The following is a 27,492-nucleotide window of genomic DNA, read 5'->3' as shown; positions in this document are numbered from 1 at the left end:
TAGTATTATAAACAAAAGTAGGTTACAAGAGCTGTCATATGATAATGCTCACAAAAAACAGACAGCTGTAGAGACAAACTGCGAAATTAGTCAAATTTCTAAGGCAGTCTTAGGTTAACGCGTGACCCAGCACTGGCCAGAATTGATGATATTGACACATTACGTATGCAGCTGCAGTCATCAGGTAACTTTCACCCCACACCTTGGCAACTAAAAGACTAAATCGGAATCATCCAAACCGATCAATATTATTATGCTCCTGTCACCCCTGGGCGTAATTAATGCAACACAGCCCTCAGAACCTATTAAAAATGAATTGACTAATTGCAGATCGGTGGAGCGCTCTTGCCTCTATGTTTCTATCCAAAGACAATAGAGACACGACATTGCAAGCGCAAGTATCACACAAAGGGCACAAAGCATTGAGAAAATTCCACGTCTTTATCTATTCAGTGTAAACCAGTTTTCAGTCTCAAGTCCTTTTGTATCTTGTCTCAAGCCTCTGTATTGATTTTTCTTACTTTTGATTCTAGGCCCCATCTCATTCTGCTTTTTCTTCTTCAATTTCTCAAGCCTTTCAGCATTGTGAATTTCCTCATCAATGTAGCCGACACGAGGTGGCGGGATCACTCCAGTAGCACCACTTATTTGTCTGTTGCCACAAGACGTTTCCATCGCTTCTCCAGTGTTCGCTTTCTTTTTTTTCTTGTTACCATATTCTATTCTGTGTTTTTTTCCTCCAAAATAACTCACTCCCCCTCGGTCTTGAACTATTCATTCTCACAGTGTGCGTGTTTGTGAGCTGTGAGGAGGCAGGAGAGCTATATCTGGCCCTATCAGAGTGAAAATGTCAAGAAGGGTGCAAAAGAAAGGCCCATGTGTCTTTTGCTCTGTAGATTCACCTGATCTTTGAGCCCTTTGCTCTGCCAATGTTTCAGTATGTTTTGGGGGGGTTTGTACACGCACGTCTGTTAGTACCTCAATCACTGTTTTTATTTTGTTTGTTTGTGCTTAAGTTTGCGTAGGCACACACGTCTCCTAGTGTGAGTCAAGACAAGTGTTTGACTTTTTTTTTTTAAACAGATCTCATTTTTCTCCTTTCTTCTCCATCTCCCTTTTAATGTTTTTTGTTCCCCCGGCTTTCAGTTCTTCAGACGTTTTCGGATCTTTTCTGTTTTTGCTTCTTACCAAAGTAAAACTCGTCATAAAGGGATCCCTTGGCCTTCTGAGGCCAAATATAGCAAGCGGTATGTCTCATTTGCTGTTTTTTTTAATTTCTTTTTCTTTGTTTCGCCAGCGTATTTTGTACTCTTTTAACCTTAGTTGGACAAAGTTGGAGTTAAAGTTAAAAACAGGATTTGCTTGTCTGTAATTGCAGACATGTTGGAATAGCTTTTGCAGTATTTCTCAAAGTGTTGCGACACAATCTACACACACATGGACAAACACGATCCAAAGAAATGTTCATAAACATACAGCATATGCATGCACAGAGCCACACATACACAACATTAACAATTAGGCTTAAGTATACTTGACTCTGTATGTTAAGGAGCCATCCAAAGATCACTGGTGAAAGATGAGAGGTATAAAATGTGACAGATTACTCACCCTTTCCAGTACGCCCACAAACACACACAAACACACACACGCACCTCTTCCTCCATCTCTGTCATGTGATTCAAAACTAAATCCTATTTTGCGTTCTCAGGCCCACACATTAACACTGTGACACAGTGAGGTGCACGTTATGAGTCTAACTAGCTCTGCAGCAGTGTCACATCGCCAAGTACCCGCCTAATCAGGCCACTTGCGCACACACACGCATTCGCATGCACACACTTTGCGGAGGCCATGTGTTGGGACGGTGATAGAGGGTTGGCAGTTGGCAGACAGACAGCAGACGCTGTTCTTCGACATCAAACGTCTCAGAGCAGAATCTCACTTTCATGCCTACTCGCTCTCTCTTTCTCTCTCTCTCTCTCTCTCTCTCTCTGTGACACACACACAAAATCACGAACGCACACTCGCAAACACAACAACACACATTTCCTCTGATCTTGCTGCCAAAACTCAAAGACTTGGAAGGACTAATACGCACACACGAGCAGGCACATACACACAGACGTATACCCGAGTGCTAAAAAGTCTTGAATTAAATTTCGTCAGCCAGTGTTGAAACCTGTGAGACATGAGTACAAGTTACATGTGTGGCTGGAAAAATTATTACTCTCTCTTTTTTTTCATTTTAACACTGAATCTAATCAACTGTTGTGGTTTTATTTATAGCAAACAAATTAGCACCGGCATGTAGTAAGCATACATACACTGCATTGTAGTGAGGCTCTTATTCAATATATACAGATGGGTAAGAAATAAAATAATAATAATAATTTCAGATGCACCCATAACAAGGCAACATGCAGCTGGTACAGTCAGTTTAAACTAACACTATCCTTTCTAGTAGTTTGATCAAACAAGCTGCAGTAAATGTTTTGAGTTGGTTTTACATGGTCACTCTTCCTAGCATGACACATTTGACTTTTGGACAAAAGTTGTTTGGTTTAGGTAAAAAGTGGGTATAGTGGGTTTTAGATTACTTCAACAATCAGATAACCCACTCTAAGCAAGAACGCGGCGACAGTAGAAATGAAAAACTCACTTTTAACAGGAAGAAACCTCCAGCAGGACCAGACTCAGGGAGGAGCAGCAGTCTTACATAGAGGCCTAGCTGGTTGTGTCTTGAAAATGACTGGACCCCTTGTGGATCAAAGGGTTATATGGACAAATCTGTCCATATAACTCTGTTTATGAACTTTTGTTTTGTTGTAATCAGTCAGTGTGACCAGGGTATAGATCAAGGAAAAAGGTAACCATGTTTTCCTTGATCCTGGTCAAGCAAACAGAATCCCGGGGCCTGCGACCTTTGAGGTCCTTCAGAGGACGCTACCAGTGAGAAAACATCATGAAAGAATTAAGAATGGAGCTAATGCCTTGATTAAACCTTTGCTTAGCACCACTGAATAATTCAAAGGTCTCCTTTATTCGTGATGGATGAATGATAACAGACAGTGATAGAGAGTGGACTCAACAGACAAGATGGAGAGGTACCGCATAGATATGATTGATAAGATGAAAAATGATTCATCGGCTCATCTTGACCCAGCGAGAGCTGAAAATGGAGCCATGGGTGGCAAGCCGGTGAAGGAGACATTGACTTCTTGCGTCTTTAGAAAGTTTGAAGGAGGACTTGTGAAATAAATCAAAGAGGAAGTGAGCAAACCTGTGCTCAATGCCTCTATGTTTATCGAGATTTACAATATCTGTGTCATCACATGGGAGCAAGCTTTGGCCACTTGTGTACACACTCTCACTGACACACTTCAGCACATGTGTGTGTTTGTGTGTGTGTGTAACCACCCACAGATCCATTTTACACACACAAGCTCCCTTTACCTTGACAGCAGGCCGACTTAAGACACAGTATTGATTCAAGGAGTAGCAGCACTCTGCTTCTGTGAGTGTGGTATTGGGGGTGGGGGATTCGATGAATGGACCATATTTATTCTATGCTGTTTGCGTGCATGTTTGTAACCAGCTTCTCCTCTAGAGAAAGTTGGTCGGCCCCTCTGCCCTTCAAAGTCATTTGGAATTCATCTGCGAGCCTGACCCTGACAGCTGTTTGTTTTTCCTCTCCAGAGAGCGAGGAAGAGGAATGGGTGGATGGCAGTGGGGGTGTGGTTAATGAGTGAGAAAGTGATAGAGATTGGGGAGGACAGAAGAAGAATGGAAGTGAGACTTGGGTGAAAACTTGGGGGGGAAGCAGCAGAGTACTGTTTCTATTCTTTCCTTAGCGGTCTCAGTGCTGTTTGGTTTGTTGAGCATTTGAGACACACAGGACAATAAGTGGTGCTCTGAACGACTTCCATTAGTATCCCTCATAGACCACTAGTTTGAATGTGTTGAATCTGTATAGCAGCATGAATACAAAGCAGGGAAAGGCAACTGAGATAAAAGGACAGAAGAGTCTCTAAGCAATCCCTGGGTGTAAATATAGGTTTTTCATAAGAAAAAAAAAGAAGAAGGGGAAAAAATTGTGGGTACTGAATTAGTGTGTCATCTGGGATCAGTAAAAAAAAACCCTTTCTGGCTGAGTGTGATGAAGAAGAAACCCAGTGGGATGGATTGGTTTTGTGTTTTGTCTGTGCTGGATGTGGGGGTAAGCAGTCACGTCAATGAGCAGAGAAGGAAGGAGGGGAGGAGGATGCTGGGAGAAACCAGTGAAGAAGAATGGTTTTGAGAGGGGAAGCGCAAGGCCAAGGCAGTCGGAGGTGAAAAGAAAGGGAATCGCAAAACGAGGAGACTTGTGATTCGATAAATGGGCAGAGTGGAGCACCGGCAAGAGAGAGGTGCTCGCCTATTTTTATATCCCTCCTTGTGGGAGCCCCTGTTCGCTTGATCTATCCATCATAATGACAGAAACCCCCAAACTCACCTGCTTCTTCTCTCCTCTTACCCCCTTTTCTTGCTTTCGCTCCATTCTGCAACTCTCTGTTTTTCTGCATATTTTACTGTTGAGTCCAGGCCGACTGCTGTAATTGAATTAATAGGCTGTATATTGAAGCCTCTCACACAGAAATTGCTTATTGACTAACAATAACTATTTTAAGTATGCACAGTTGACTCTGGCAACAAGCTCACACAGACACACACACACACACAGTGTTACGTCGCCCCTCCCCTCCCCCAAGGGTTATTCTTCCTTGCACAAGTTTTGTGGTCTTCCTTACATTGCCACAAGCAATTCATATGTCCATAGCTTGTGAGTATTGATCCATGAGGCTTGGGTATTGTAATCTCTTCAGTCTACACAGTAAAGAGCCAATACAGGACATGTACACACACTTTCCAGCAGGAAAATGCACACATGCATTCTGGACTGTAGTGTTTGTTTATGGCTGGATAACATGACTTTGAATCGAGGCCAGAATTTGAGAATTTATGTGTATTTTTATTTCACGTCACATATAAGGTTACGCGTAAGCTTTGTATTTGTTTGTACCGCGCTGTTTACTTAACCATGAAAGGTTAGCTGTAGCACTACTTGTGTACACTGTTGGAGTTTGATTAAATTCCTCGTGGAGGGATTCATCATCTTTAGCAGGCAGAATAGAAGAAATTACAAGGCCATCAATCCTTGTGTTTGGTTTCGCTCTCACCATCTACCTTTGTGTATTTTGCCTTCTGTATTCATTGGATACAGACTTTGATTATTTTTTTTTACCTGGTACTGCTCATACCCACCCTGTTCGTGATGCTAGGAGGTCATTTGTCTCTATGTTAGAGCTGTCCTGTTTCCCTCCCTTGTTTTGTCTGGATCCTACAAATTCTTGTAACTCTTCATCAGATATACTTGATATATGTGGGGGTTTTGTTTTCATTTTTTATTTGGTTTTTGTTCTTTTGCATTAATGTATGGCCTTGTATAAATATTTTAGACCCTTGAAGCATTGCAGAGGCATCTGTTCAGTGTAGAATTTATTCTGCACTTCATGACGGTAACCGCAAATGCACAGCCAGACTCAATAACAGAAGAAGAAGAACATAGTATGCCACTTTGTTTAAAATAAATTGACAAACAGAAACTACTTAAAAGCATCCTCATAATGGCCCTGTCTGACTCCATTCATCCATCCGCTGTTATTTTGAACATAGTGCTGTATGTTTAGATCAGGAGAAAATTGTCACGCTGAGCCCATGAAGGAGATATTGTTGTTTTTCTTTTAAGGGAGAGTTCTTGAACAGTCAAGCGCATGTTATCGAGGAAGCAGATAGGTAGTTTGCAAGAAAAAAGAAATATAAAAAAAGACTAGCAAAAATGAAATAAAAATGAATTTTTAAAAAGCCCAACGGGAAAAGTACTGGAAAGCCAAAAAGATGATAGGAAAAACAAACTCATGAGACATGAGGGAAGATGCAGGAGGAGAGGCTGATAACTTGACAAAGTGACTGTTGAAATATTCAGAGTTGTAATAAGGCATTGGTAAGCCAAATTAAACAATAATGAGGGCAGAAAAAGAACAAACACGGGAAGTAGAAACAGCAAGCCGTGCCAGGACATAACCTTCAAAATACAATGGGAAGCCACAGAAAAGAGGACATGAAACACACAGGCAAGCAGGGAAAATGCAGTGAGGGAGACACGGGGACGGGTAGAAGGCGAAAACACAAGAAGAAAAACAAATGAAAATCTAAAGACATTGCAGACCTTGACAGATATTCCAATCCATCTCAAAGAAACCAGTCATTTATCACAGTCTGTGCAACCAACAAGCTAAAGCCGGTGTGTTATAATAGCGGCTAGGAAATGAAGAAAAGTTGGTGGTCATTAGATTATTTTAAGAAGCTACTCACAGATTAAGACATCTCTACCTGTTTGCGAGTCACAGAGAAAGAGGCTGGATTGATACTTCCTGAAAGAAATGTTGCCTTACAAGCTTAAGTCAGAGAAAGAATAATGCCAAGAATAACTGAATTATTATGAATGATGAAAAATAAAGCTAGATTGTATCTACCAAAACAAGGAGACAAACAAGCTCACTTGTGTATTGGTGAGTTTTTTATTACATATCTTATCAACTTTTTTCTTTTTTTTCCTTTTTTTTTACATCTGACAAACAACACAGACCAGTCAGGTAGACCCAAAAAAACATCTTCATTAAATCCTTTCATGCTCAGATGAGTTCAGTTGAATTCATTCTAACTAGATCTTATTTTGTCCTTAAATTGTCCTATTAGCCTACTTTGCAGCCGTTCAGCCAATACTTTTATCCTGGTGCTTTTTTGATTAAGCTTTGTGACCAGTCTTACCCATGTATTGTAAGCACTTTAATTCCTTAGAATAAAATCAAATCATTTTAGCCGTCTATTGTATCTTATTGGTTTTCTTTTAAACTGGCGATCACACTTTTAGCAGGGAACTTGAACCATTCATTCGCTTTTTGACCATCACATTACATTTGCTTATTTTCTGCTGCCTGTCAATTACTTTTAGTTACCTGTTAAGTTTTTGCTCAAACTTTTAGTCCAATACTAAATCAGATACTTTACATACTAGCTAGTCTTTCTATTTAGTCCCAAGTAGCACCAGATAATAGCAGGAGGAACAGATGGGCAACAGATGTGCTAATAATGGCAGTGTGGTTACAGACAGAACACCTGCCAACCAAATATTTTTATTATACCAATCATACTGTCTATATAGATATAGATATTGTACTGACTTTGTGAAAGATCTGCAAAACGATTAAAAAAGTATTAAAAGAAAAGTCTTTTAATACCACTTTAAAAGCAATTCAAATAGACATATTTGGAGTTTGGGGGGATTGTTTTTTTAAAAAAAAAAAAAAAAGTCTGTTAATACAAGTAACAAAAACTCAGCATGTTTAATTACATTTTATTTTACCATATTTTAAGTAAATAATATTTGGCTTTCACTGGGACCATGTCTGGTATGTTAGGGCCAGGAGGGTCAGTTAGTCTTCATAGACACAATCTACTTTTAAGATTTGACTCAAAACTTTCCTTTTTGACAAACCTTACAGTTAAAGCTTGATCAGGTGACCCTGAACCCTCCTTTAGTTACTTTGCAATAGGCCTAGGCTGCTGTGGAATTCGAATGATGCACTGAGTGTTTCTTCTTCACTCACCTCTTTTCACTCTCTGTGTTTATACATCACTTTACATTTAATCATTAGTGATGAATACATTTTCCTCCGCAATGTGTCTTTTGTCCCGTCTTTCCCACCTCACCCCAACCATTCACAACAGAAAGCCTCCCGTCTCGGAATCTGTTTCGGCCAGAGAATTCCTGTTAAAAGGGAGATTTTCCTCCCAGCTCTCACCAAATGCTTGCTCATGGGTAGTCATCTGATTGATGGGGTATTATCTCTGTTATTATGCAGCCTTTAGCTCACAACATAAAGCACCTCGAGGTGACTCTTGTTGTAATTTGGGGCTATATAAATAAAACTGAACTGAATATGGATTTGCCAAGAGGTGGTCATTTTAAAAATAGACATATTTTGCATTTATCATCCTCAACAAGTTCCTGTTGTTTTTGTCTCAATTAAGACAAAACGGCTACCTTTCATTTTGTAATATTAGATCAAATATATTTCAACATTTTGTTCTTGGATTTATTTTTAGGTCCGGTAACCAAATTATGATCTGTGAGGTCAATAACCCTGCCAACCCAATCATTCATTTGCCTTTTTTTATATATTGGTATGCTTCATTGACATGCTCTTGACAATTTTGAGTAATTTTTAACACGTAAAGGTCAAAACACAAGGCTTCCCGCTGAGAAGAGCGCCGTGGAACCAGAACGGCTCTCTGCACTTCCAGCTGTGAGGTGATAACCTTCTCTCACTTCACCAAATCCCTTCTTTTGGCATCTCATGAAACACAACCCATGTGTGTGTGTCGGCAAGCGAAGCAGTCAAATGTGCATGGAGATGAAGGCCATTTCATGTAGTCTTGCTCGAATGTGTGTCACTGTGTCTGTGGCACGGGGTTTAAGTTTGCGTGCGCCACGAAAAAAAAAAATAGAGAAAGCACTCAACCTCCCCTCGCCCCCCTAAAAACATCCACTGACAATCCCCTCTTTTGCTTTTTAAATCAGGTTTTACAACCATCCTCCACTGCACCGTCCAGCCATCCATCCAATAAAAATCCAGATTTAAGTGATTTCAGTGGATTACAGAAAAGGTATTATGCTGCTATCACTTGCTTGGAACATGCAGCTATACCAGCTCGGCGCTTACTGTTAACATACACGTACCAGTGTTGTTTTAGCCATACTGAGCAAAGGATTTCTCTCTGTTGTTGTCACATCAGCTCAAGTGTAATGCGCGTGCATCTTGGTTTGTCTTCCATTGTAGTTAAATTCAACAGTGTGGAAAGCCTCCAAAGTCACTATTGGGAAGGAAAACATCTGCTAAATGGTCACATCTCACTCTCAGAGCCATAGCTAAACCAGGATTTACCTGGTGTGTGCTCCAAGCGCGTGTGCCTTTGTGTGTGTCTCCGCCCCATGTAGTTGTGCGTTTGGCAGCGCAGAAACCCTGGCTAACCCCCTCTGCGCTTCCCAATGTCCTGTCTCTGAAGAGCTATGACCATTAAGCAGCTGTTCACTTCTAAAGCCACGGAAAAAAATGAGAGAGCTGCGAGAATGCAAATGAGTCTCGGTATGCACCAAAACTTCTCCAGGGGGACGCACTGTTAGGTCACAGACACACATACAGTACAGTACATGTGCTGCCACACGCACATACACGCTTACATGCTATGCACTCACATGTAGCTGAGTTAGACTCGCTATTATGTAGTGCAAGGATCCTCTTGAGTATCAAATGATCTTGCTGTAACTACATTTCTCTTAGAATTGGAGTGCAGAGACATTACACTCCAATACATCCGATTAAACAGACTCCAGGTAGTGACTTCTTCAGGCGTAACTACCTGTCTCAAGCAATACCTTCCTATTTGCGTTACGGTTTGATATAGTGTGTCTGTTTGGCACGGTAATTGTTCGGTGCGTTCGGTACACATATTAGGATGTGAGTGTTATTACAAAGAAGGAGTCTCTCGCTGTGCACCAAAACAAGGACGCTGTTCCAGGGACTCTTGAAATGTGTTCATAAAGCGGCTCCTTTGTGTAGCTGTCCGTGGTGCTGAAACCAGGCTTAAGGTGATAGGAGGCATGTGTGCCTGTGTTGGTATGTGTCAGCAGCAGCAAACCGACAACTGGGCACCTATGAGTGGTCGACTGAATCGTTGTAAAAATGTTGACAAGTGACTGAAAATGTTGACAAAGACACAAGAAGACTTGTAGGTTTTTTTATGGGTTTTTTTTCTTTCTTTTTTTTTTTAGGCAGTTGTAACTCAATTGTAGTGAAGTGCTTTACTGGAATGCTTCCCTCTTTTTCCCCGTGATGTGATAGTGTATAGCAGAGTCAGCCTCTGGGTAATGAGAATATATGGTGAAAGGTAGCATTCGATGTCTTTTCTTCTGTGCCCTAGTTTTATTTATACTTTGAAGCAGCCTGACACTAGTCATTCTTTGCCCTGTGCATGAAAGAAATTTGTCACTTTTGTATTTTTGTGCATGCATGTTGGCCTTTGTGTGCACCGGTGCATGTGTGTGTATGTGTGTGTGTACTCCTTTTTTTGTTGCTCCCTCAGTAATAAGAGCTTAACCTTATTAATCACATTAGTGTGCCGAGGGTGGCTCTGGCAACACTCACACATGCCTCCACAGACACACTCAGACATGCGCACACAGGCAGCGACATGTCAATCTGTCATTAGTTAATAGCTCATTAGCACAAGGTGATTAATTACTCTGGCAGGGTGTGGGGATGAGAAGGATTGGGGGTGGTGGGATGAAGGAGGAAGGAAAAGGACCACGGAGACACTGAGTCTTTATGCCGAGGGAAAAGCGAGTCGGGGAGGGTGGTGTGGTGGTGTAAAAACGGTAACCTCTCTTGCTTCCCGTAGATATCGATTTCTGGAGACTATGCCGCAAGCGCCATTCATGCATGCGTGTGTGCACGTGTGTGTGTGCGTGTGTATACACATGCATGTACGCTCCGCCTTCTCCTGGAGGTGTTTTGCCTGGCTGTGTTCTTTCCCGTCTCACGGGAATCAGCTGTAAAGGTTAACTAGTCTTTTCTTAAGCTTTCAGCCTCATGACAAATGACCATGTTCAACCCATGGGGCACCTTACAGCAGACCTGCCCTCTCCCCTCCTCTTCACCCACTATCCCCTGGTGTTTCAGTTCATGAGGCGGGTAGTAGTGGGAGAAACGAGAAGGTAGGTGGATGGTAACAAAGTAAGGAAGAAAGAACAAAAAGTGTCACTGAGGGAAGAAAGAAACTAAGTGTTGAATAGAGAGCACGAAAAGGGGAAAAAAGTACTCAATGACCTGCTAGGAATATATAAATTGACAGGTTTCCATTTAGACTGCCTAGTTTGAGCTCTAGAAACCCCGTATTAACCTGTGAGTGTAATAGTGAGATGAAGAAAAGGAAAGAAGGAATATAAATCTGCATAAAGGCTGCACAGGTTTTGCTTCAGCTCATGCAGTTACATGAGCCTTGTCCACCTTTGCCTGTGTGACCTTTGCATATTCTTTTCTTTAACACATACGTCTGCTTCTCTTTACATCCTCTCCGCACAGCCTTGTGTCCTCTATACTTCAACTACAGGTTGAACGGCCTCTCCAGTGAGCACTTCACACTGAGTGGGGAAATTGTGTGTGTAGCTCTCATACATGTATACTCCTGATATATATGGTTATACAGATATGCCAGGTATAATGATGCTGAATGGCATTGATAAATAGCCAGCTTGAGGAAAATGCATTGCTTTGTGTTTGCGCGCATGTGTACGAACATGTGTATATGCGCAGGGGTGTGTGTGTGTGTGTGTGTGTGTGTGTGTGTGTGTGTGTGTGTGTGTGTGTGTGTGCATGATGGAGTATTACAAGGTGTTGTCAAAAAAGCAATTTGTTTCTCTCTCAGATGTTTTTTTTTCTTTATCATGACAAATCGACGTGAACCTCATCTAAAAATCCAGCATCTCCTCCTGCACCCCCTCCGATTCTACCCAGGCTGCGCTCTCAACTTTAATATGATGAAGTCATAACCACAACACCCCCCCCCCCCCCCCCCCCCGCCCCCCATACCCCTCCCTTCTACCCTCTTCCGCCGCCACCCCAATCGCCACCCCTTCCTTTTCCCGCCGTAAATCGACTCTCAGCACCTGCTAGCGTGGGTGCCGAGGGAGAGTACCTGCACGCGTGCGCGCGGCTCTTGATCTCCGCATACATATGTGCGAGAATGTGTGTACATGCCCCCACATATCAACCGGAGTGTGCGCACGCCAGGGTGCCGCAGCGGCACATTGTGCACAAGTCACGACGTGACTCGTTGAGGATGATGAATGGCGTGTGAGAATGTTGCATGAAGAAATAGAAAATGGGGCTGACAGTGGTCCCCTGGAGTAGAGCCTTATGGGTCATACCTGCTCATCTCGTCCTCTCTCTTCATTACTACACACACCGGATTCTTTGCCTGTGTAGCAGCTTCATACCTGCTCCTCACCGCATGCAAGACTGCATCTGTTTAATAAGCATCCACTTCTTTTTGAGCGGCATCCTTGTTGTCCGACTTGTAGCAAAGTTTACTTTCCACATTGGTTCTCCAGCGTGCAAAAACACAGGAACGCACAGACTGGCTTACCAATGACTAGCTTATATATCTTTCGTAGTAGCGTTGAAATATCTGATGAGCAGCTTTGAAGATGCATCGCTGCATAATGTCTGATAAGTGTCTTAAATGATGTGCCTGGATGCATACTGTGTTTAATCATGTGGGATTATGCTAATATTGTAAAAGCATGATGAGTTGGTTGGCCTCAGCCTTTTTTTTTCTTTTTGTGGTTGACATTTGACTAGATGTGTGCCCTCTGCTGGGCAGTGCGAGGACCTTCACTCACCTGGTAACCTCCCACCTGAGACTTTGGCCGGAGTCCATTTATGGAGATAGAAAGTACAGTTTTGTATTTTCGAAGATTTGTCTGACAAGCTTGATGTGCGAGGTTCTGTTTATCATTGTCTGCCACTGAACAAATAATTTATGATTTTTTTTTAAAAGAAAAATGAAAAGTACCACTCTCACTTTTTTATTTTATCTTGAGAGGTTTAAAAAGTGTTGTTTCACAGGCTGCCATCGTCCTGCGTTGTTTGACATTGTATCGTTCCTTTTTAGGCACACGGTCTGGATGTGAGCGTGCCCATGTGAGATCTGACATATTACCGGCTTCAGCGCCGCAGTGTCCTCTGCCCTTCCTCCCCCCCGTCCTGCTCCACGTCTCCGCTTTGCTGCCTCGTCTTTTCTCCTTTTAACCTCACCCCTGTTCTCCTACCTTTCCTTTCCTCCTCTCTTTTTCCATCTCTCCTCTCTCACACCCACTCCCTTGTATTTTCCTCGTAACCGTTCTATCCTTTCCCCTCTCCTCTAATGTGCATGCTTTGTCACATTCCCATGATTCTGTCACTCTTTTTCTCTCTAGCGCTCGTGGGCTCCATTGCGTGTTGCCGCCCTCGTTGCCACCTCCTACTCCTCCTCCTCCTTTCTACCACTACACCATCCCTCTTTCACTGTCTCACCCCAACCTCTTTTCTCTTTCTCCTTCAGCTCATTCGTTAGTTCCCGCCGTCATCCTTCCTCCCCCTCCATCTCGCTGGTGCATCGCTGCTGGGAGAGCGAGGGAGAGAGAGCGAGCGAGAGAGAGAGAGGGCGAGGGAGCTGGTGTGTGTGCGTGTGTGTGTTGAGTCTGCTCTCAGTCTCAGCTGTGGGCAGATGGAGGATGGAGCCACAGCCACATCTCTCCTTGTCTTCTGCGCTGCCTGCCACAGGCTGAAAGGCGCTCTCACTCTCAGTGTTTTCTCATCCATCCATTCCCCTGTGCCCGAGTTGGCCTTGATCTGTGACGGATTGAGCAAAAAAAAGGACTGAGGACTAGAAGCAGGAGGGGAGACAAAAAAGACCTGCAGTCTCCTGGAAAAGCAGGGAGAGCAGTGCAGGGCATTGCGCTCATCATTTTTTTCCCCCCCGGTGTTTTGGTGTTGTGCCGTTCATCTCTGCAGAGCAACAGCTACACGTGCGCAAGTGTGTCGATCCACATAGCGCAAGTGTGTGTGCGAGCACGCGCATGTATGTGTGTGCGTGCGTGCGTGTGCTCGTAGCTCCTCGTTCTGCTCTGTGTCTCTTTCTCTCTCTCTCTCTCTGCTCCTGCGCGGTGCTCCAGCACTCAGCTAGCGGATTGTGCTTCACAGAGCTCACTGAAATAGGCAGAGAGAGGAGAAGGGAGGGAAATCAAGAGTGAAGAAGAAGAACAGCGAGGCAGTGGCGACAGACAGCGAGGACTTTGATAAGAGGGAGAAAACAGAGTGCAAAAGATTGAGAATCAAGAAAAGAGGACTCTTAAGGGAACAGAGAGGAGTGGAGCGTGGAGGAGAGGAGATAAGGGTAGAGGGTTAATGAGAAAGAGCGACAAGTACGGAGCGATGCATCACGCAGGCAACACAGGAAGGACCAAGACCCTCTCTCACGAGACAGGTAGGACTCTCGGATACTTCTTTGTCACTACAGCGGTCAGATGGCATGGTGCTGTGTTCTTTGCAGACAGCGGGAACAATAGAGCCACGCTCGAACTTCACTCTACGCAAACCCCTGTAATTCGTCTGCTGTGGACGAACACACACGGATCTTGAATTATTTATGTTTTTTTTCCCAGCCTGCACATGTTTAATTTTAATGACTCGCCGTTATATTACAGGTTATATATATACATATGGCGAAGTGCGAGAATGTGCGTGCACGGTGGAGGCAGTGGTGGTGATCAAAGGGCATACATCTGAATAGAACTTGGCTTTGATGTGCCCTTGAAGTTATGATTGGCATCCGTGAATGCCAGCATGCGCCGTGCGGATGCGATTCCGAGTGGTTTTTTTTTATTGATTTGAAGTTGGCTGTAAGAGCATCTTTGTGTGTCAGCCACCCAGCCTTCTGGTGAGCACGTTCCAATTGACGGCGATTGCAGTGATTGACAGGCAGCTGATGGGGAGAAATGGATGGGACAGGTTGTCCCCCCTCTCCACCCCCTCCACGTCGATCTATAATGTATTCATCTGTGTGTTCTTCAATATTTACAAGGTTATTTCGATCTATTTGCCTTCCTAATCCGCTGTTGATCAATTGATTGACTATTTAGATGTGGGTTTCATTTATTTCAAAAAAAAAAAATCAAACTGGCTTGATGAGTCTCAACTCCCACGTGTGAACGGACCCGCAGGGGTCATCTTTAGCGTGGCGGTGTTGTTTGACCAAACAGTTTGACCTCCGAGGGAAAGGTTAAGCACGTCTGCGGCACATCTCTACGTCTGTATCCATGTACGTGTTTGTGTTTGTGTGCGAGCCATATAATAGTTGTTTGATTGCTTTGTGGGTGTGTGGGGATTGCTAGCACTCGTCAGGCTAATCAAACAGTTCCCACAGAAAATCACAACGTGGCACACACCCCTCTCAGCAGCTCTGACACATCTGCCTCCTATCTGAACAAACATTATGAATTTACAAGCTAGACAGGCGTAATGTGTGCGCATGTGTGTGCGTGTGTTTTTTGTTTTTTTTTTAAGATAAAGGCAACATTGTCTAAGGAAATACAAGCCTTTGACAAGCTCATACAAACTCCCTGAACCGCCCACACGCATACACATGCACACAAAGCCACCCACCAAACACACACACACACACACACACACTCATCTGTTACAGGGATCCGGCCCAGTGGTGGATAAATGTGCCTTTCTGATTGCTGCCACAGACAGGACGTGATTGGCATGGCAGACCGGGGAATTAGCCATGGTTTCTATGGTGACTAATTAGGAGGGTCCTGACTGGTGGGTTTATGAAGACAGATGACAGATCGGTGGTTCACTTCCTGCTTTACAGATTGTGTGGTCCTATTGGCTAGCGGGAACCCCCGCTATCTCAGACAGACAAACCCCCCGCAGGCCGCCTCACACGTGTTCAGCTGTCACCAGATATACAAAAAATGAAAAGTTGTCCTAAACCGCGATGATGACAACATCCGACTGTGAGCATATTTGCCGTAAGTTGTACTTTGGCTCCGAGCAGACCGACGCGCAGACTGATAGGTGGGGTAGATGTCTGCCGTGGCCTCGTTGCTCAGCCTCTGCTTCACCCACAAAAAACAACACACGCTCGCTACTGTAGGCTAGACGTATGCATATTTAGAGGCTAATTCAGAATACACTCTTTTTTTTTATTCTTTTTTTTTTTTATGTGACAATAAACAAGTCAGAGTCACACGCACACACCGATTATGTAGCTATAGGGCATGTGAGAGAGAAATAGGTGTGATTGGGTCCATCTGTGACACACAGAGAGAGACAGAGAGAGCTCCATCTGTGGACACCTGCCCTTCCTCCAGGCTACCGTCCCTTTTTCTCTCAACTGCCAACAAGATCTGTGGTCGCACAGGTGCATGTGCGTCTGTGTGTTGTGTTGTGCGTGTTTGTGTGTGAGTTGTTTTTTTTTTTTCACAAATCAGAGGGAAGATCTGCGTGTTTCATCCGAGGTGTCAGTATCTTATTGTGAGGAATTTCACACAGAGTCTCGCTGATTCCCAGCACATTTGCGAAAACTAAAACTCAAAATGCTGTCACAGGTAAACGTGTGAAAGTAATTGATATTGGTATTGTCCTTAAACACAGTCTGTTTTATAATATGGTCTTCAGTGAAGGCGTTTCTTTTTGTTTCGTTTTTGAAGGTCGGGCTAGCTGGATGCTTGTTAATGGCACACCTGTGCTTTTATTTAAGGTTACAAAAAAAAGAGAAAAATAATATTACTTATTCTTCTGCTTTTGCTTTTTTAAGTCTGTAATCAACACTTCTACTACTCATTGTACCATGAATAATTGATTCCCTTGGACACAAGCAATCCAGCCTACAACACACTTGGACACCTTTAAAAACAGACACACACACACTGCCAGGAAAATCTGTGATACCAGGTAGAAGAGAGTGAGCCTTCCCTTCCGTTGCACTCAGCTATCCATCTTGCCTCTGTCCCTTTCTTTCAGCCAAGCACCAGCTCCACCTAATGGCCTCTACGGGTACTGAGGCACTCTCACACACACACACACACACACACACACACACACACACACACACACAAACACAAACACATTCAGACAGGCTGACATGCACACACACATGCTTTGATTAAAATGGCTGGAGCGCGATTCCATGTCACCAAGACGAGCGAGGTAGTTAGGAAGCCGCGGAGATAATGGCCCTGTTTTTTTTTTTTTTTCCTTTTTGGGTCGGACGCTATTTATTGGAACACAACCCCTCCACGCAGGCAGCGAGGGGTGGAGGAGGAAGAGGGGGGTACACACACAAAAGGAGAGGTGATTGGAAGAGGCACAGAGTGGAAGAGGAAAAAATAGCAAATCGATTGAAGAAGACGTGGATGTCAGGACTAAACAAATAAGCATGTGTGGGAACAGATGGTAATAAAGTTCTCTGTTACAAGACTAGTGGCTCGTACGCACGCTCACACACACGCAGACCCACACAGGCACAGCTTGATTATGTGGAGTATCGGGTCATGAGTCATTAAGACTTTGCCTCAGTGAAGCTGACTCAAAAGTGAGCAACAACAGTCATCTACAAAGGCCGGTCACTAGCAGTCATCTCCCTTTCTCCCGTCCCTGTCTCTACTCCGTCCATCTGTCTCTGTCTGCTCCCACCCCCCATGTTTCCACCTATTTCGGCCTCTTTGCCTTCTCCTGTACTACTCCGCCTTCCCCAAACAAATTCCTCTTCCGCTTCTCTCTGTGTTCCCATTCTGCTTCAGGAAAATGAGTTTCACTCTTGCTTTTCCTATCCAGTTCTTCCTTAAGCCAGAATGCGCGTATACGTGTGTGTGTGTGTGTGTGTGTTGGTGTGTGAGGGCGATGCGTCCTCAATCACAGTGAAAGCATTTGTTTCCCTCCACCAGGGGAGATAGATTAAGTATTTCACTCCCTTTTCGTCGCATTGGCTTTTTTTCTCCCCCCCCTTCCTTCCATCACTGCATTTTGTCCTCCTCACTCAAGGTCAGTTGGAAGATTGCTTTTAGCCCCTTGTGTCCTCCCCAACACCCCATGTTTTTATTGTGCACACGGCCATCAGTGCTGGTGTATAACACATTTGTGCATGTTTGAAATCACAAGATTGAGGCAAGGGGGTGGGGCTTAGGTTGTATTGCTCTGTCTGACCTGTCTCTCATCAGGTAAGCACTTACGTGGCTGTTTTGTTTTTGTTTTTTTTGGTTTGGTTTTTTGGGAGATGTGTGTGTGTGTGTCTTGAAAAGCTGGTAGTCAATCTTACTTTTCGAGTCCATTTTGAAGGAAAAAAAAATAAATGGAAAGCGAAAAGAATCGTTAAGCTTAAACACGCCGATATTAAAACTTTGGGATCCTGGAGTGTTTTTTTTTTTTAAATTGAACACACTTTTAAAGTTTTATAGTAAAATGCTTCAGAAAGGGTTCCTCACAAATTTTATAGATACATTTTCCTATGTTAATATTTAATGCTTTTATTGATTACTGAATGGTATACTGTATGTGTGTCTGCTATAAAGTTTGTGTGTGTGTGTGTGTGTGTGTGTGTGTGTGTGTGTGTGTGTGTGTGTGTGTGTGTGTGTGGTGTGTGTGTGAGAGAGTGTTTTTTTGTATGGACGGTTGGCGGTATTAATTTTCACAGTGGTGATTTGGGTGAGTAAAGGGCTGGCAAGCTAACTGGTGTTCTCAGCATGCTTTTGAGTGCGTTTGTGTGTGTGTGTGTGTGTGTGTGTGTGTGTGTGTGTGTGTGTGTGTGTGTGTGTGTGTGTGTCTGTGTGTGTGTGTGTGTGTGTGTGTGTCTGATCAGTGAGCTGGCTGGTTTTACGCTTCACTACCCTGGCTGCTCATCCATGTGTACCATCTGCATGTGGCGCTGCCATGTGTGTCACCTGTACCCCCAACACATCCCACTCCTCTCATATCTCTAAGCATCCCTCCATCCACGCCTGACACTGTCTCAGTGTCTTCTTATCTCTTCTGGCTCTTCTGCTTTCATTTCAAAAGCTAAATTAGAAAAGGAGGAAGAAAACAAAAGCGTGGCATCGCTGTTAATTTAAACCCTTTTTCTTACTTTCTCCTCCATATTAATGCCGAAGAATTCGATTTTTTTAGAGGTATTCATCATTTGTTTTATTCACCTTTTTAACTTTCCCTTAAGCATCCCATCCCTGAATCTGTGCAGCTGTGTAGGGTGCAACGTTACGCCATTTGTTAGCCATGCAACACTAACGCTCTGAGTGATCGATCCGTGCCAAAGCTAACTACGAGACAGATGAAAGTGTCACAATTACAGTCAGGCTCAAGTGATGAATTGATCCCCATATTTCTGCTAGAAAGGAGTTTTTGTCCTAGAGATGCCATCGTTCATCTATACAGCCTCATTATACCTTCTGCTGCAGCAGCGACAGCCGTGACTCATTGACTCATCACGCCGTTGTTTGTAAACTCGAAACCCGACTAACCATTCTCCTTTTCATTCCTCATCTTATCTAATGTTTCGCATTTCTCTGCTATCTGCACACCTCTGCTGCTTTTCCTGCTGCTGCTGCTCCTACCTCCCGTCCACGTATCCCTTCTCAGCACCTCCCTTCATCTTTAATATCCTTCTCCCCAAAGCACTGACTCCAGCTTCCTGAACTCTTCACCTCTTCTTTTGTTCTCCCTCCTGCATCTCTTCCTCTTTTCTCGTGAACACTCTCCTCAGGTTCTGTGTTATTACCATAAAAAGAAGAAGAAGAAGAAAAAAAGGAGGAGTGACTACCTTTCCTCCAGCCCCAGACTGTGAGTCACGCCGCGCCGCCAGCTACTGGCTGCTTCCCTGGCTGTCAAGTCAGGACAGATGTGAAGCTGATTTTAAGGGATTGGGTGAGGACAACAGCTCATGCATTAGTGCGTTACACCCGGCAGTTTCAAAGAGCCCTGCTTCTGCCGGGGAGAGTCAGGTATTTTGGCTGCGCAAAAAGAATAGGTCAAATATAGGATTGTATTACAAGCGCAGAAAGGGAGGTGTTTCTGTGCTCGCATCTAGCGGAGGAGCTGTCCTCATTGCTGTAGTTTTGTGTAGGGCATAGCTTGAGGTGCTTCTTTTCCCAGTTGCCAGAGGGTACCGTGTTTGGATACTTGAGTAGCTTAATGCATAAATGGCACTGATGGAGAGTGCAAAATGAGGTTTTCCTTTAGTGCTATATTCTTCTCCTCACTGTAGTGCTGTCACATTCATTTTTAAGAAAGAGATTATCGATTATGTGTGTGCCTTAAATCACTTAAAAAAAGGGAGGGGGGGACGTTAAGCTCGTCTCCACGCAAAGAGTAATGAATTACAGACCAAGTTTTATTACTTCGGAATTACTTTGACGAACAGAACGAAATGGCTCATCCGAAAGACGTACATTAGCCGTCCATCAATTTTGTGAGGTTGGGGGCGGGGGGTGATACACATTCGGCTAAAATGTTTTTTCACTTCTCCCTCAATTAACTCGACATAATGTTCTCACTTCCGCCAGGAGATGATTAAACAGAAAAACATCATCACAGCTTCCATTTTCTCTCTGTTGCGGTTTTCTTTATTTATTTATTAATTTTTATTTCTCTCTCTGCGCTCAGTCACAGTGCAGGCACATTTACAGCTCAGGGATTTACTCACTAGATTCAGCTCACTTTGAACTGTAGACTCCGACTTTGAAAAGACTTGTAAATGTCACTGTTGCGCTGCACAAATAAGACATTATGTGGCTTCGTAGCTCAATGCATAATCTATAGTTGCATAACAGTTTTTTTCCATTCTTTTCATTACCAGCGTTAACGCCGCTCTCATCCTAATTCAGCAGAAAGTAGCTCCAACTACAAAACAGAAGACGTGTGCTGAGGAGACGGTGCGCTGTGACCTTGCCTTAGGGATGATGACAAAGTGAAAAGGAGTCTGTGCATGTGTGTTAGCGCGTGTTTGTGTGTGCGTGTGCCTGTGTTACTAATGACCAGCGCTTAAGGGGGAGATGAGGGGGAGATGGGCCGTGCAGGAGGGCAAAGGGGGCACCGAAATGATTCCATCGATCATTCTCGATCACCTAAACAATGTCACCCGGCACATTCATCTCGCCGCATGTGTGTCTCTCTCTGTCTACTTCACTCTCGCCGTCTCTCATATTGACACACATTGTGGCTCTCACCTTTTGTCTGTCTAACCTTTTTCTCTGTGTGTATACACACGTGTGCTTTTCAGACTGATGCTTCAGTGATGGCACTGGCCAAATGCCAGCTATTCCACACAGTTCCATTAGCATTGCGAAGGCTGGCCGTAGATTGCTATTGATTGCCTATGGCCTCTATTCACTGGCTATTCAGCGAGAAGCACACACACAGACACACACGTGTGCGCGCTGAGAGGATCGTGCACAAGAAAAAGCCTGGAGAATGTGAAAGCAGATGCAGACTTGAGTGTTTGGGGAGTTTGGATTTGTTGGGGTTTTTTGGTTTGGGCTTGTGATTTATTCATTTAACTCTGAAAGCGAAATGGATGAAACACAAGTTAAATATTTTATTAATGTCATTTCAAAAATATTCTCGTGTTATTCTAAGTATCGGCTGTTATTTTAGAGAAATAGAAGAGAAAAATATCTTGGTGGTTTGACTTGCTGTTAAACAAGCCTGTGTGCGATGCGTGTGGTTGTTGGCTTTGACAGGGACTTGAGGCCACCGAGCCTGTCGATGGCTGAGCTTTGGATTTTAAAACAAATCAATGCCAAGTGGCTGGACCCCGCAGCCACTTCTTAATGAGAACCCCTCGTCAGAGATGTTCGCACTCCCCGCGTCCCCACTTCTTTCTGTTCTCTTTTTCGCCCGCTGCTCTGCCTCCATCGCTCCACGCCGCTCCCACTTTCCGTTGCTCTCAATTATCGCACCTTTTTTGCGTCTCACCCGCTAGAGAAGATTATCGTATGCGCACACACGTACTCCCAAAGCTCAGTGTTTGCACACCTCTGTTTTCTTTTCCTTATATTTACACTCGTATATCTTCTTAGATAAGCTCAGTGTCAGCAGACCCTTCACTAACAGCGGCTCAGTCTTATAGTCATAAAGGACTGTGCCTCTACATCCAATCACAGTCAATGTTTTCTATAAGTTTCAGGAGATTGTAGAAAACCTGTCACTTGATAATGCACATACTACTGCTATTACTTACTACTTCCAGAAAAGGAAAAAAAATCTGCAGTACCTGCAGGTGTGTAAATCCTCCAAAAGCCGAATCTATTGTTTACCGTGTGTGTGTGTGAATGTGTATGTGTGTGTGTGTGTGTGTGTGTGTGTGTGTGTGTGTGTGTGTGAGAACACGTTGAGGGGATTAGGGATGTAATGCAGGATTATCCAGCAGGTAGACTTCCCACTTCTTCTGCTGAGGAGGAGATGGAGAGTCGGCGAGGATAGGGAGGAAGAGACGGATGGACAGAGAGGAGTGAGCAAAGAGAGCAAAGGAGTCGAGGGAGGAAGGGAAGTGTAGCGAAGCGCAGTTTGCAAACTTTATACAGAGAAGTAGTTTGGAGGAGTTTCACATGCATGAAATTAAAAATAAAGATTTACATAACAGATATTGGGAAGGGTGTTTAGAAATCGTGTTTCAGGGTGATTTGCTTAATAAGAATGACAAAAATATACACACATTCACAGCAATGTGCACTCCAGACCTTTAGCAATTTGTTCTGCAAGCACGCAGCAGCTCCGTGATGATCCACTTATCTCTGTTCTTACTCTAAGAAGCGGCAGATGATCTAAGAGCCCTGTTCGTTTTACATTGTGCAAACAAGTCAGCCATGCTTCTCAGGGCTAAGTCTTTTAATGATTTATAGACAAGGCGTAAGTTTGTTTCTTTTAATACTGTGACACACCGGAAGCCCGCGCGGCGCCTGAAGAGCTGCTGCAGCAGCGTGCGAGAGGAGAAACGAGGAGGCGGAGGAACAGGGGAGCACTTTCCAGGTGAGTTTTCGGAAACCAGCAACGGGAGCAAAGCATTGCTCCATCATGTGTATTTGTATATTAGTGTCAGCAAATTTCCCTTTGCTCTTTTTGTCAGGGCTCTTAACATTGTTAACTGCGCATCACTGTTGGAACATAACCACACAGATATAATGAGACTTGAGTCATTGCCATTGCTCTGTTCAGTGTTTTGTTTTGTTTTTTCAGTTTTATTTAGAGCAGCATAGTGCTTCAAGGTCCCCGCTACCTTTGCTCATCAACAATTGCCAAGTATTAAATAAAACGTGAGCTGCGTGAGCAATGTGAGCAATTCCTCCGCCTCCCACCCCCAGAGTATAAAGTCCACATGGGGCGATAGAGGCAATTTCACACACACACATATGCGTGCGCACAAACATACTTAGAGCATCCGTGGCTCTGGATCTGTAGCTTTTTGTAATTGTTTTGGACTAATCCGAGTTTTAATATGTCTCACACAGCGGGGAGGCCTTCACGCCTAATAGACACCACAGATTTGTTAAATCACGTCTGTCTGCAAATGTGTGTTTTGGAGCAAGAGAGAGAGCGAGAAAGTGAGGGTGTGTTTGATTATATACGAGCTCCACTTTGATGACAGTTTGTTTTGGAACGTGCCCGTGTGTATTTTAATGAATTTAAAATAACTATAGGAGTATATGAAAGCAAAATGACACACGGAGGCACAGAGAGCATCTGTGTGTATAGACACAATACTCACACAAAGATGGGGGATATACACACACACATACACACATCCAGCAAGTGAACCCTTGGCAGTACTTCTCCAGTCTGTTTGAAGTAGCGTCTCACGGGAGGCAATAGGACTGTGGCAGTGTTTCACCCACTCAAACACACACTGGCTCCCAGGGAAAGAGGGATTGCAGAGAGAAAAGGCAGACAGAGGAGACAGTAGGAGTGTTTCTGCTCAAACACACTCCAGCTCGTCTCATCCCTTTCTCCAGGTCTGTCGGAGCTCTGAGAACAGGTTGAGGTTGTTTACAGCCACACTTCCCTTTCCCCTCAGTGCCCATACGCTCATATCTCGCTCTATCATCCTCACGCCGACTGGGTGAGATTGAAACAGCGCACTGGGGGATGCAGCAAGGATATTACCCAGGCTGCATCAGCATCAGACTAGGAGACTTGCCGTTTCATTTCGTGGCAGCCTCAATTAGAATAGCCGGACGGAAGGAGATGACTTCGTCCGCCGGAGCTGAACTCAGACACCAAAAAGCTTCCTGATAAAAGCCTCCCCTCAAGAATATTTTAAAACTCGGTTAGGGCTCTCTGACTGAGAAGCACTGCTCTCTGTGTCTGCTGTAAGCTGCGTGACCTGATCAAGGCCACACAAATTTAAAGCACCACTTGTCAATTTTCAGAGCCCATAACCTCATCTTTGAGAACAAACAAGCAATACAAGCAAATATGGCACGGAAGAAATAAAGTAGGGGAGTCAAAACATGCCGCGTGAGTGATGGCTGAGTGAAACATATCAAAGGTTTTTCTCTTTTCTTTTTTTCCCCTTTCTTTCCAAGAATGACTTAAAAAGCAGCTCATTTGAATGTTTTTGTTTTCCAGCATCAGCCAGCAGGCAGCCCACGAATACTGCTTGTTTTCTTAAGACAATGGGTACATATGCATAAAAAACAAACCCAAAAATTACAATCGCACAAAGCAATCCCGTTTAAAGACAGCGCTGCAGTGCTGCCAATCTGCAGAGCTATTATTTTGTGCCTTGTTCTGCTGTTTTTGGCTCGTGCGTCTTTCATACAGTCCACTCTGAACCTTGTCATTTTCCAGTGCATCCCATATATGAGAGCAGGTAGAGCATGAGGATAAGGTGCTGCATCCAGCTGTGGCTCTTATTTTCAGTCGTCCTTTTCTCTTACTCATTTCTCCAGATCTTTTCCTCCCTCCCACCTACCCAGCCCACCCCACGGTGTCCCCTGGCACAGCAACAAAAGCAGCTAATGGAGAAGGAATGTACCTACACACAGTCACAGATGGAGAGATACAGAGAGAGAGAGAGAGAGAGGGCGAGGGACAAAGAGACACACAGGCAAAAAGAGAGAGGGAGAGAGAAACAGAAGGATAGAAGCAGGAGGAGGAGGCACAGTGTTGTATGGTGCGCAGCGGAAAAAGAGAAGTAAAAAGCTCTTAGTCATGTTGCCAAAGTAACACCCTTGTTCCATGTGTTTCCACAGCTTCTACGCCAAGTTGTGAAGTAGTAGAGAGTGCGCGCTACTTTTTTCTTTTTTGTTGTTTCTTAGAATGCATGCACACGTGCACGTGCGTATTTGTGGGTTTGTAACACTGTAACTAACTAACGTATGACTCGCTTAGTTAAAAAGTGAGGCGTAGAGATAGCGAGAGTATGCGCATCTTTTTGAAAGTTCATCTCACACTTGCAGTTAAGGCTCGACTGGCAAAAAGGAAATAATGTAATACTAATAATAATTTGAAGGGCACTCTGGCAATGCATCCGTCCTTGCAGTTTCCAGATATTCCATTTTATTTATATATTTTTCTTCTTCTTCTTTTTTTTTAGCTTAATCTTGCCGACAAACAGACAAATATTTATCCCTCTGCCTCGCTTCTTTGCTTGGCGGGGGATAAATTGTGTGTGCGCTTCTATACAAATATCTACATTCTTAGATACATACAAACACAAATGCTGTCAGCGAGAAACAAGGAACGGCTGACTGAGAGTGTCATAAGAAACACACCACGCTTAACCAGCTAATGCCTAAACTTTTCCTACGCCTGTCGCTCACTTAAGCTTTTCTGCAGCCTCCTGTAATTTTTTTAATTCTCAAAAATTTTCTCTGGCATTTCCATCATATAGCCATTCATACATTATGAGTCCCAGGATAAATATATATAATAATATATTGCACTAAAACTGCACCATACAAGCACACTTTTGTCTCCTTTTCCTGACATTTCCTTTCCTTCCTCTCTTCCCTCTCCTGCCCTTCACCTTCTCTCCTCTTCTCCTTCATCCTCTCACTCATCATCCAGTTCTTGAGGCTATTTTTTTTTCTTATCTCCACTTAGCTTTTAGTGCTCTTCTGTGCCCCACTCCAGGGGAATCCACCTCTTTCCAGACTTGCCCTTATTTTAGCAACACAAGCTGGTCCTCAGAGAGCACTGTCAGACCTCATACACTATGCCGTCTGCCCATCTGTGCATGCACGTGTGTGTGTGTGTGTGTGTGTGTGTGTGTGTGTGTGTGCGCGCGCACTCTCACGTGTGCACGTGTGTGTGTGTGTGTGTGTGTGTGTGTGTCTATCTGCGCTTGCATAAACGTGCAGACTTTCTGACGTTTCAAGACTGACGGGACAAGCTGTGTCATCAAGAAAACACGGCCATGTGATGTTTCTGTATTTCTTTCTTTCTTCCGCCTCTTTCTTTCTTTGGTTCAGTGTGGTGCAGTCAGAGCTACAGGTGAATTATTAATGAGAGAGGGAATTGTCGTTCTGCTTCAGATCGCCCACTGCTTCTTACAAGAAAAGTCTCGGAAGGAAGGCAAGCATGAAATACCAAACATTCGTGGCCTTCTGTGAAATTCAAGAGCCATAAAGGAATTGGAGATTTTCTTTTTTCTTTTTTGGGGAGTTTGCAGACTTCTCTCAATGAATGAGCACACATTGGTGTCAACATCAGATTCTAACCAGAAAGAAAGAGAAAACGGAACTAATCAGTTTTTGTCCTTTCATTCATCATTTACTTTATTTGGGATCTTTAGATCACCAAGTAGAGTTGCACTCATCTAGTTTTTGCAGTGGTATAATGAACACAGGTAGAAGACATGAAACGTTTTAGAAGCATCACCGCGGGCCAAACGCTTTATTATGTCAGATTTACAAATTCCCCACACCCGAGTTGGAGGGAAAAGTGACCTACATAACTACAGACCACGGAAAAAAAATAAAAAACACCAGTGGCCCAATTCTCCTCTACTCCACTCCACTCCCTCATTCTCTATCTCTGTTGCTGCTTCTGTAGCTGCTCTTTTTCTCTCTCATTTCGTCACCCCTCGTTTATCTCTATCCTTTCCCCGACAGCGGCTTGGCGAGTTATCACCCCTCATTCCGATGAGAGGAATGGCGTGTATGTCTGGGTTTTTTCTTTGTTTTGTTTGTGTGTGCGTGTGTGCGTGCGTGTTTCCAAGTGTCTGCGTCCTGTGTGCGTGTCTGTTGTATACTCGGTGTTGCTAAAATGGTATGGTCGGCAGAGGGGGGTGGTTAGGTGATCCAACCAACCTGCTACTAGGTAAACACCATCTGTTCACACAAAATCTCCCCCCCTCCGACACCATGACTAGAATAGAGTGATCCAATTGTACCTATCCTCCAGCACTTCTACCATGCCAGGTTCACACCAAGGTGTGTAGGTGTGTGTGTGACAGTGATCATAATAGATAATTACAGAATTGTTGGATTTTTTGGTTTTGGATCTTGCTGCACGAAGCACACAAGAAGCTTCTTTTCTCTTCATATATATATCTGTGTGTGTGTGTGTGTGTGTGTGTGTGTGTGTGTGTGTGTGTGTGTGTGTGTGTGTGTGTGTGTGCTGTCAGTCTCTGTCAGATGTCTTTTCTCCATCTCAGCCTGCAGTACAATTGAGTCAAATCAATCAATTCAGGTTTCTTAGGCAGACCAGTGGTGTGGCAAGAAATTGACCTTTCATTTCAATATGTGTGTGCGTGTGTGTGTAGGTGTGTGCGCGCACCAGTGTGTGC

General features: G+C 43.9%; 1 protein-coding gene across 13 annotated transcripts in view; it reads left to right on the top strand.

Annotated features, from left to right (window-relative positions):
- Nucleotides 1–27,492, top strand: part of tenm2a (teneurin transmembrane protein 2a) — a 209,646-nt gene that overhangs the window by 90,386 nt on the left and 91,768 nt on the right. Inside the window, exon 1 of one of the 13 annotated variants that reach the window (XM_084941616.1) lies at nt 13,337–14,187. The exons of 11 other annotated variants lie outside the window; for them this stretch is intronic. In XM_084941616.1, coding sequence (XP_084797742.1) covers nt 14,109–14,187 — 79 coding nt within the window. In that variant the 5' untranslated portion in view covers nt 13,337–14,108. Of the gene's footprint in view, nt 1–13,336; nt 14,188–27,492 lie in introns of those variants that run through there. One more of the 13 variants, XM_084941623.1, reaches the window with a different exon arrangement.

Source organism: Perissodus microlepis, chromosome 2, assembly GCF_051167445.1.
Source record: "Perissodus microlepis isolate ML-2025 ecotype Zambia chromosome 2, ASM5116744v1, whole genome shotgun sequence".
NCBI classification, from domain to species: domain Eukaryota; kingdom Metazoa; phylum Chordata; class Actinopteri; order Cichliformes; family Cichlidae; genus Perissodus; species Perissodus microlepis.
Note: the sequence above shows the minus strand (reverse complement) of the source record. Positions and strands in the feature narration are given on the sequence as shown.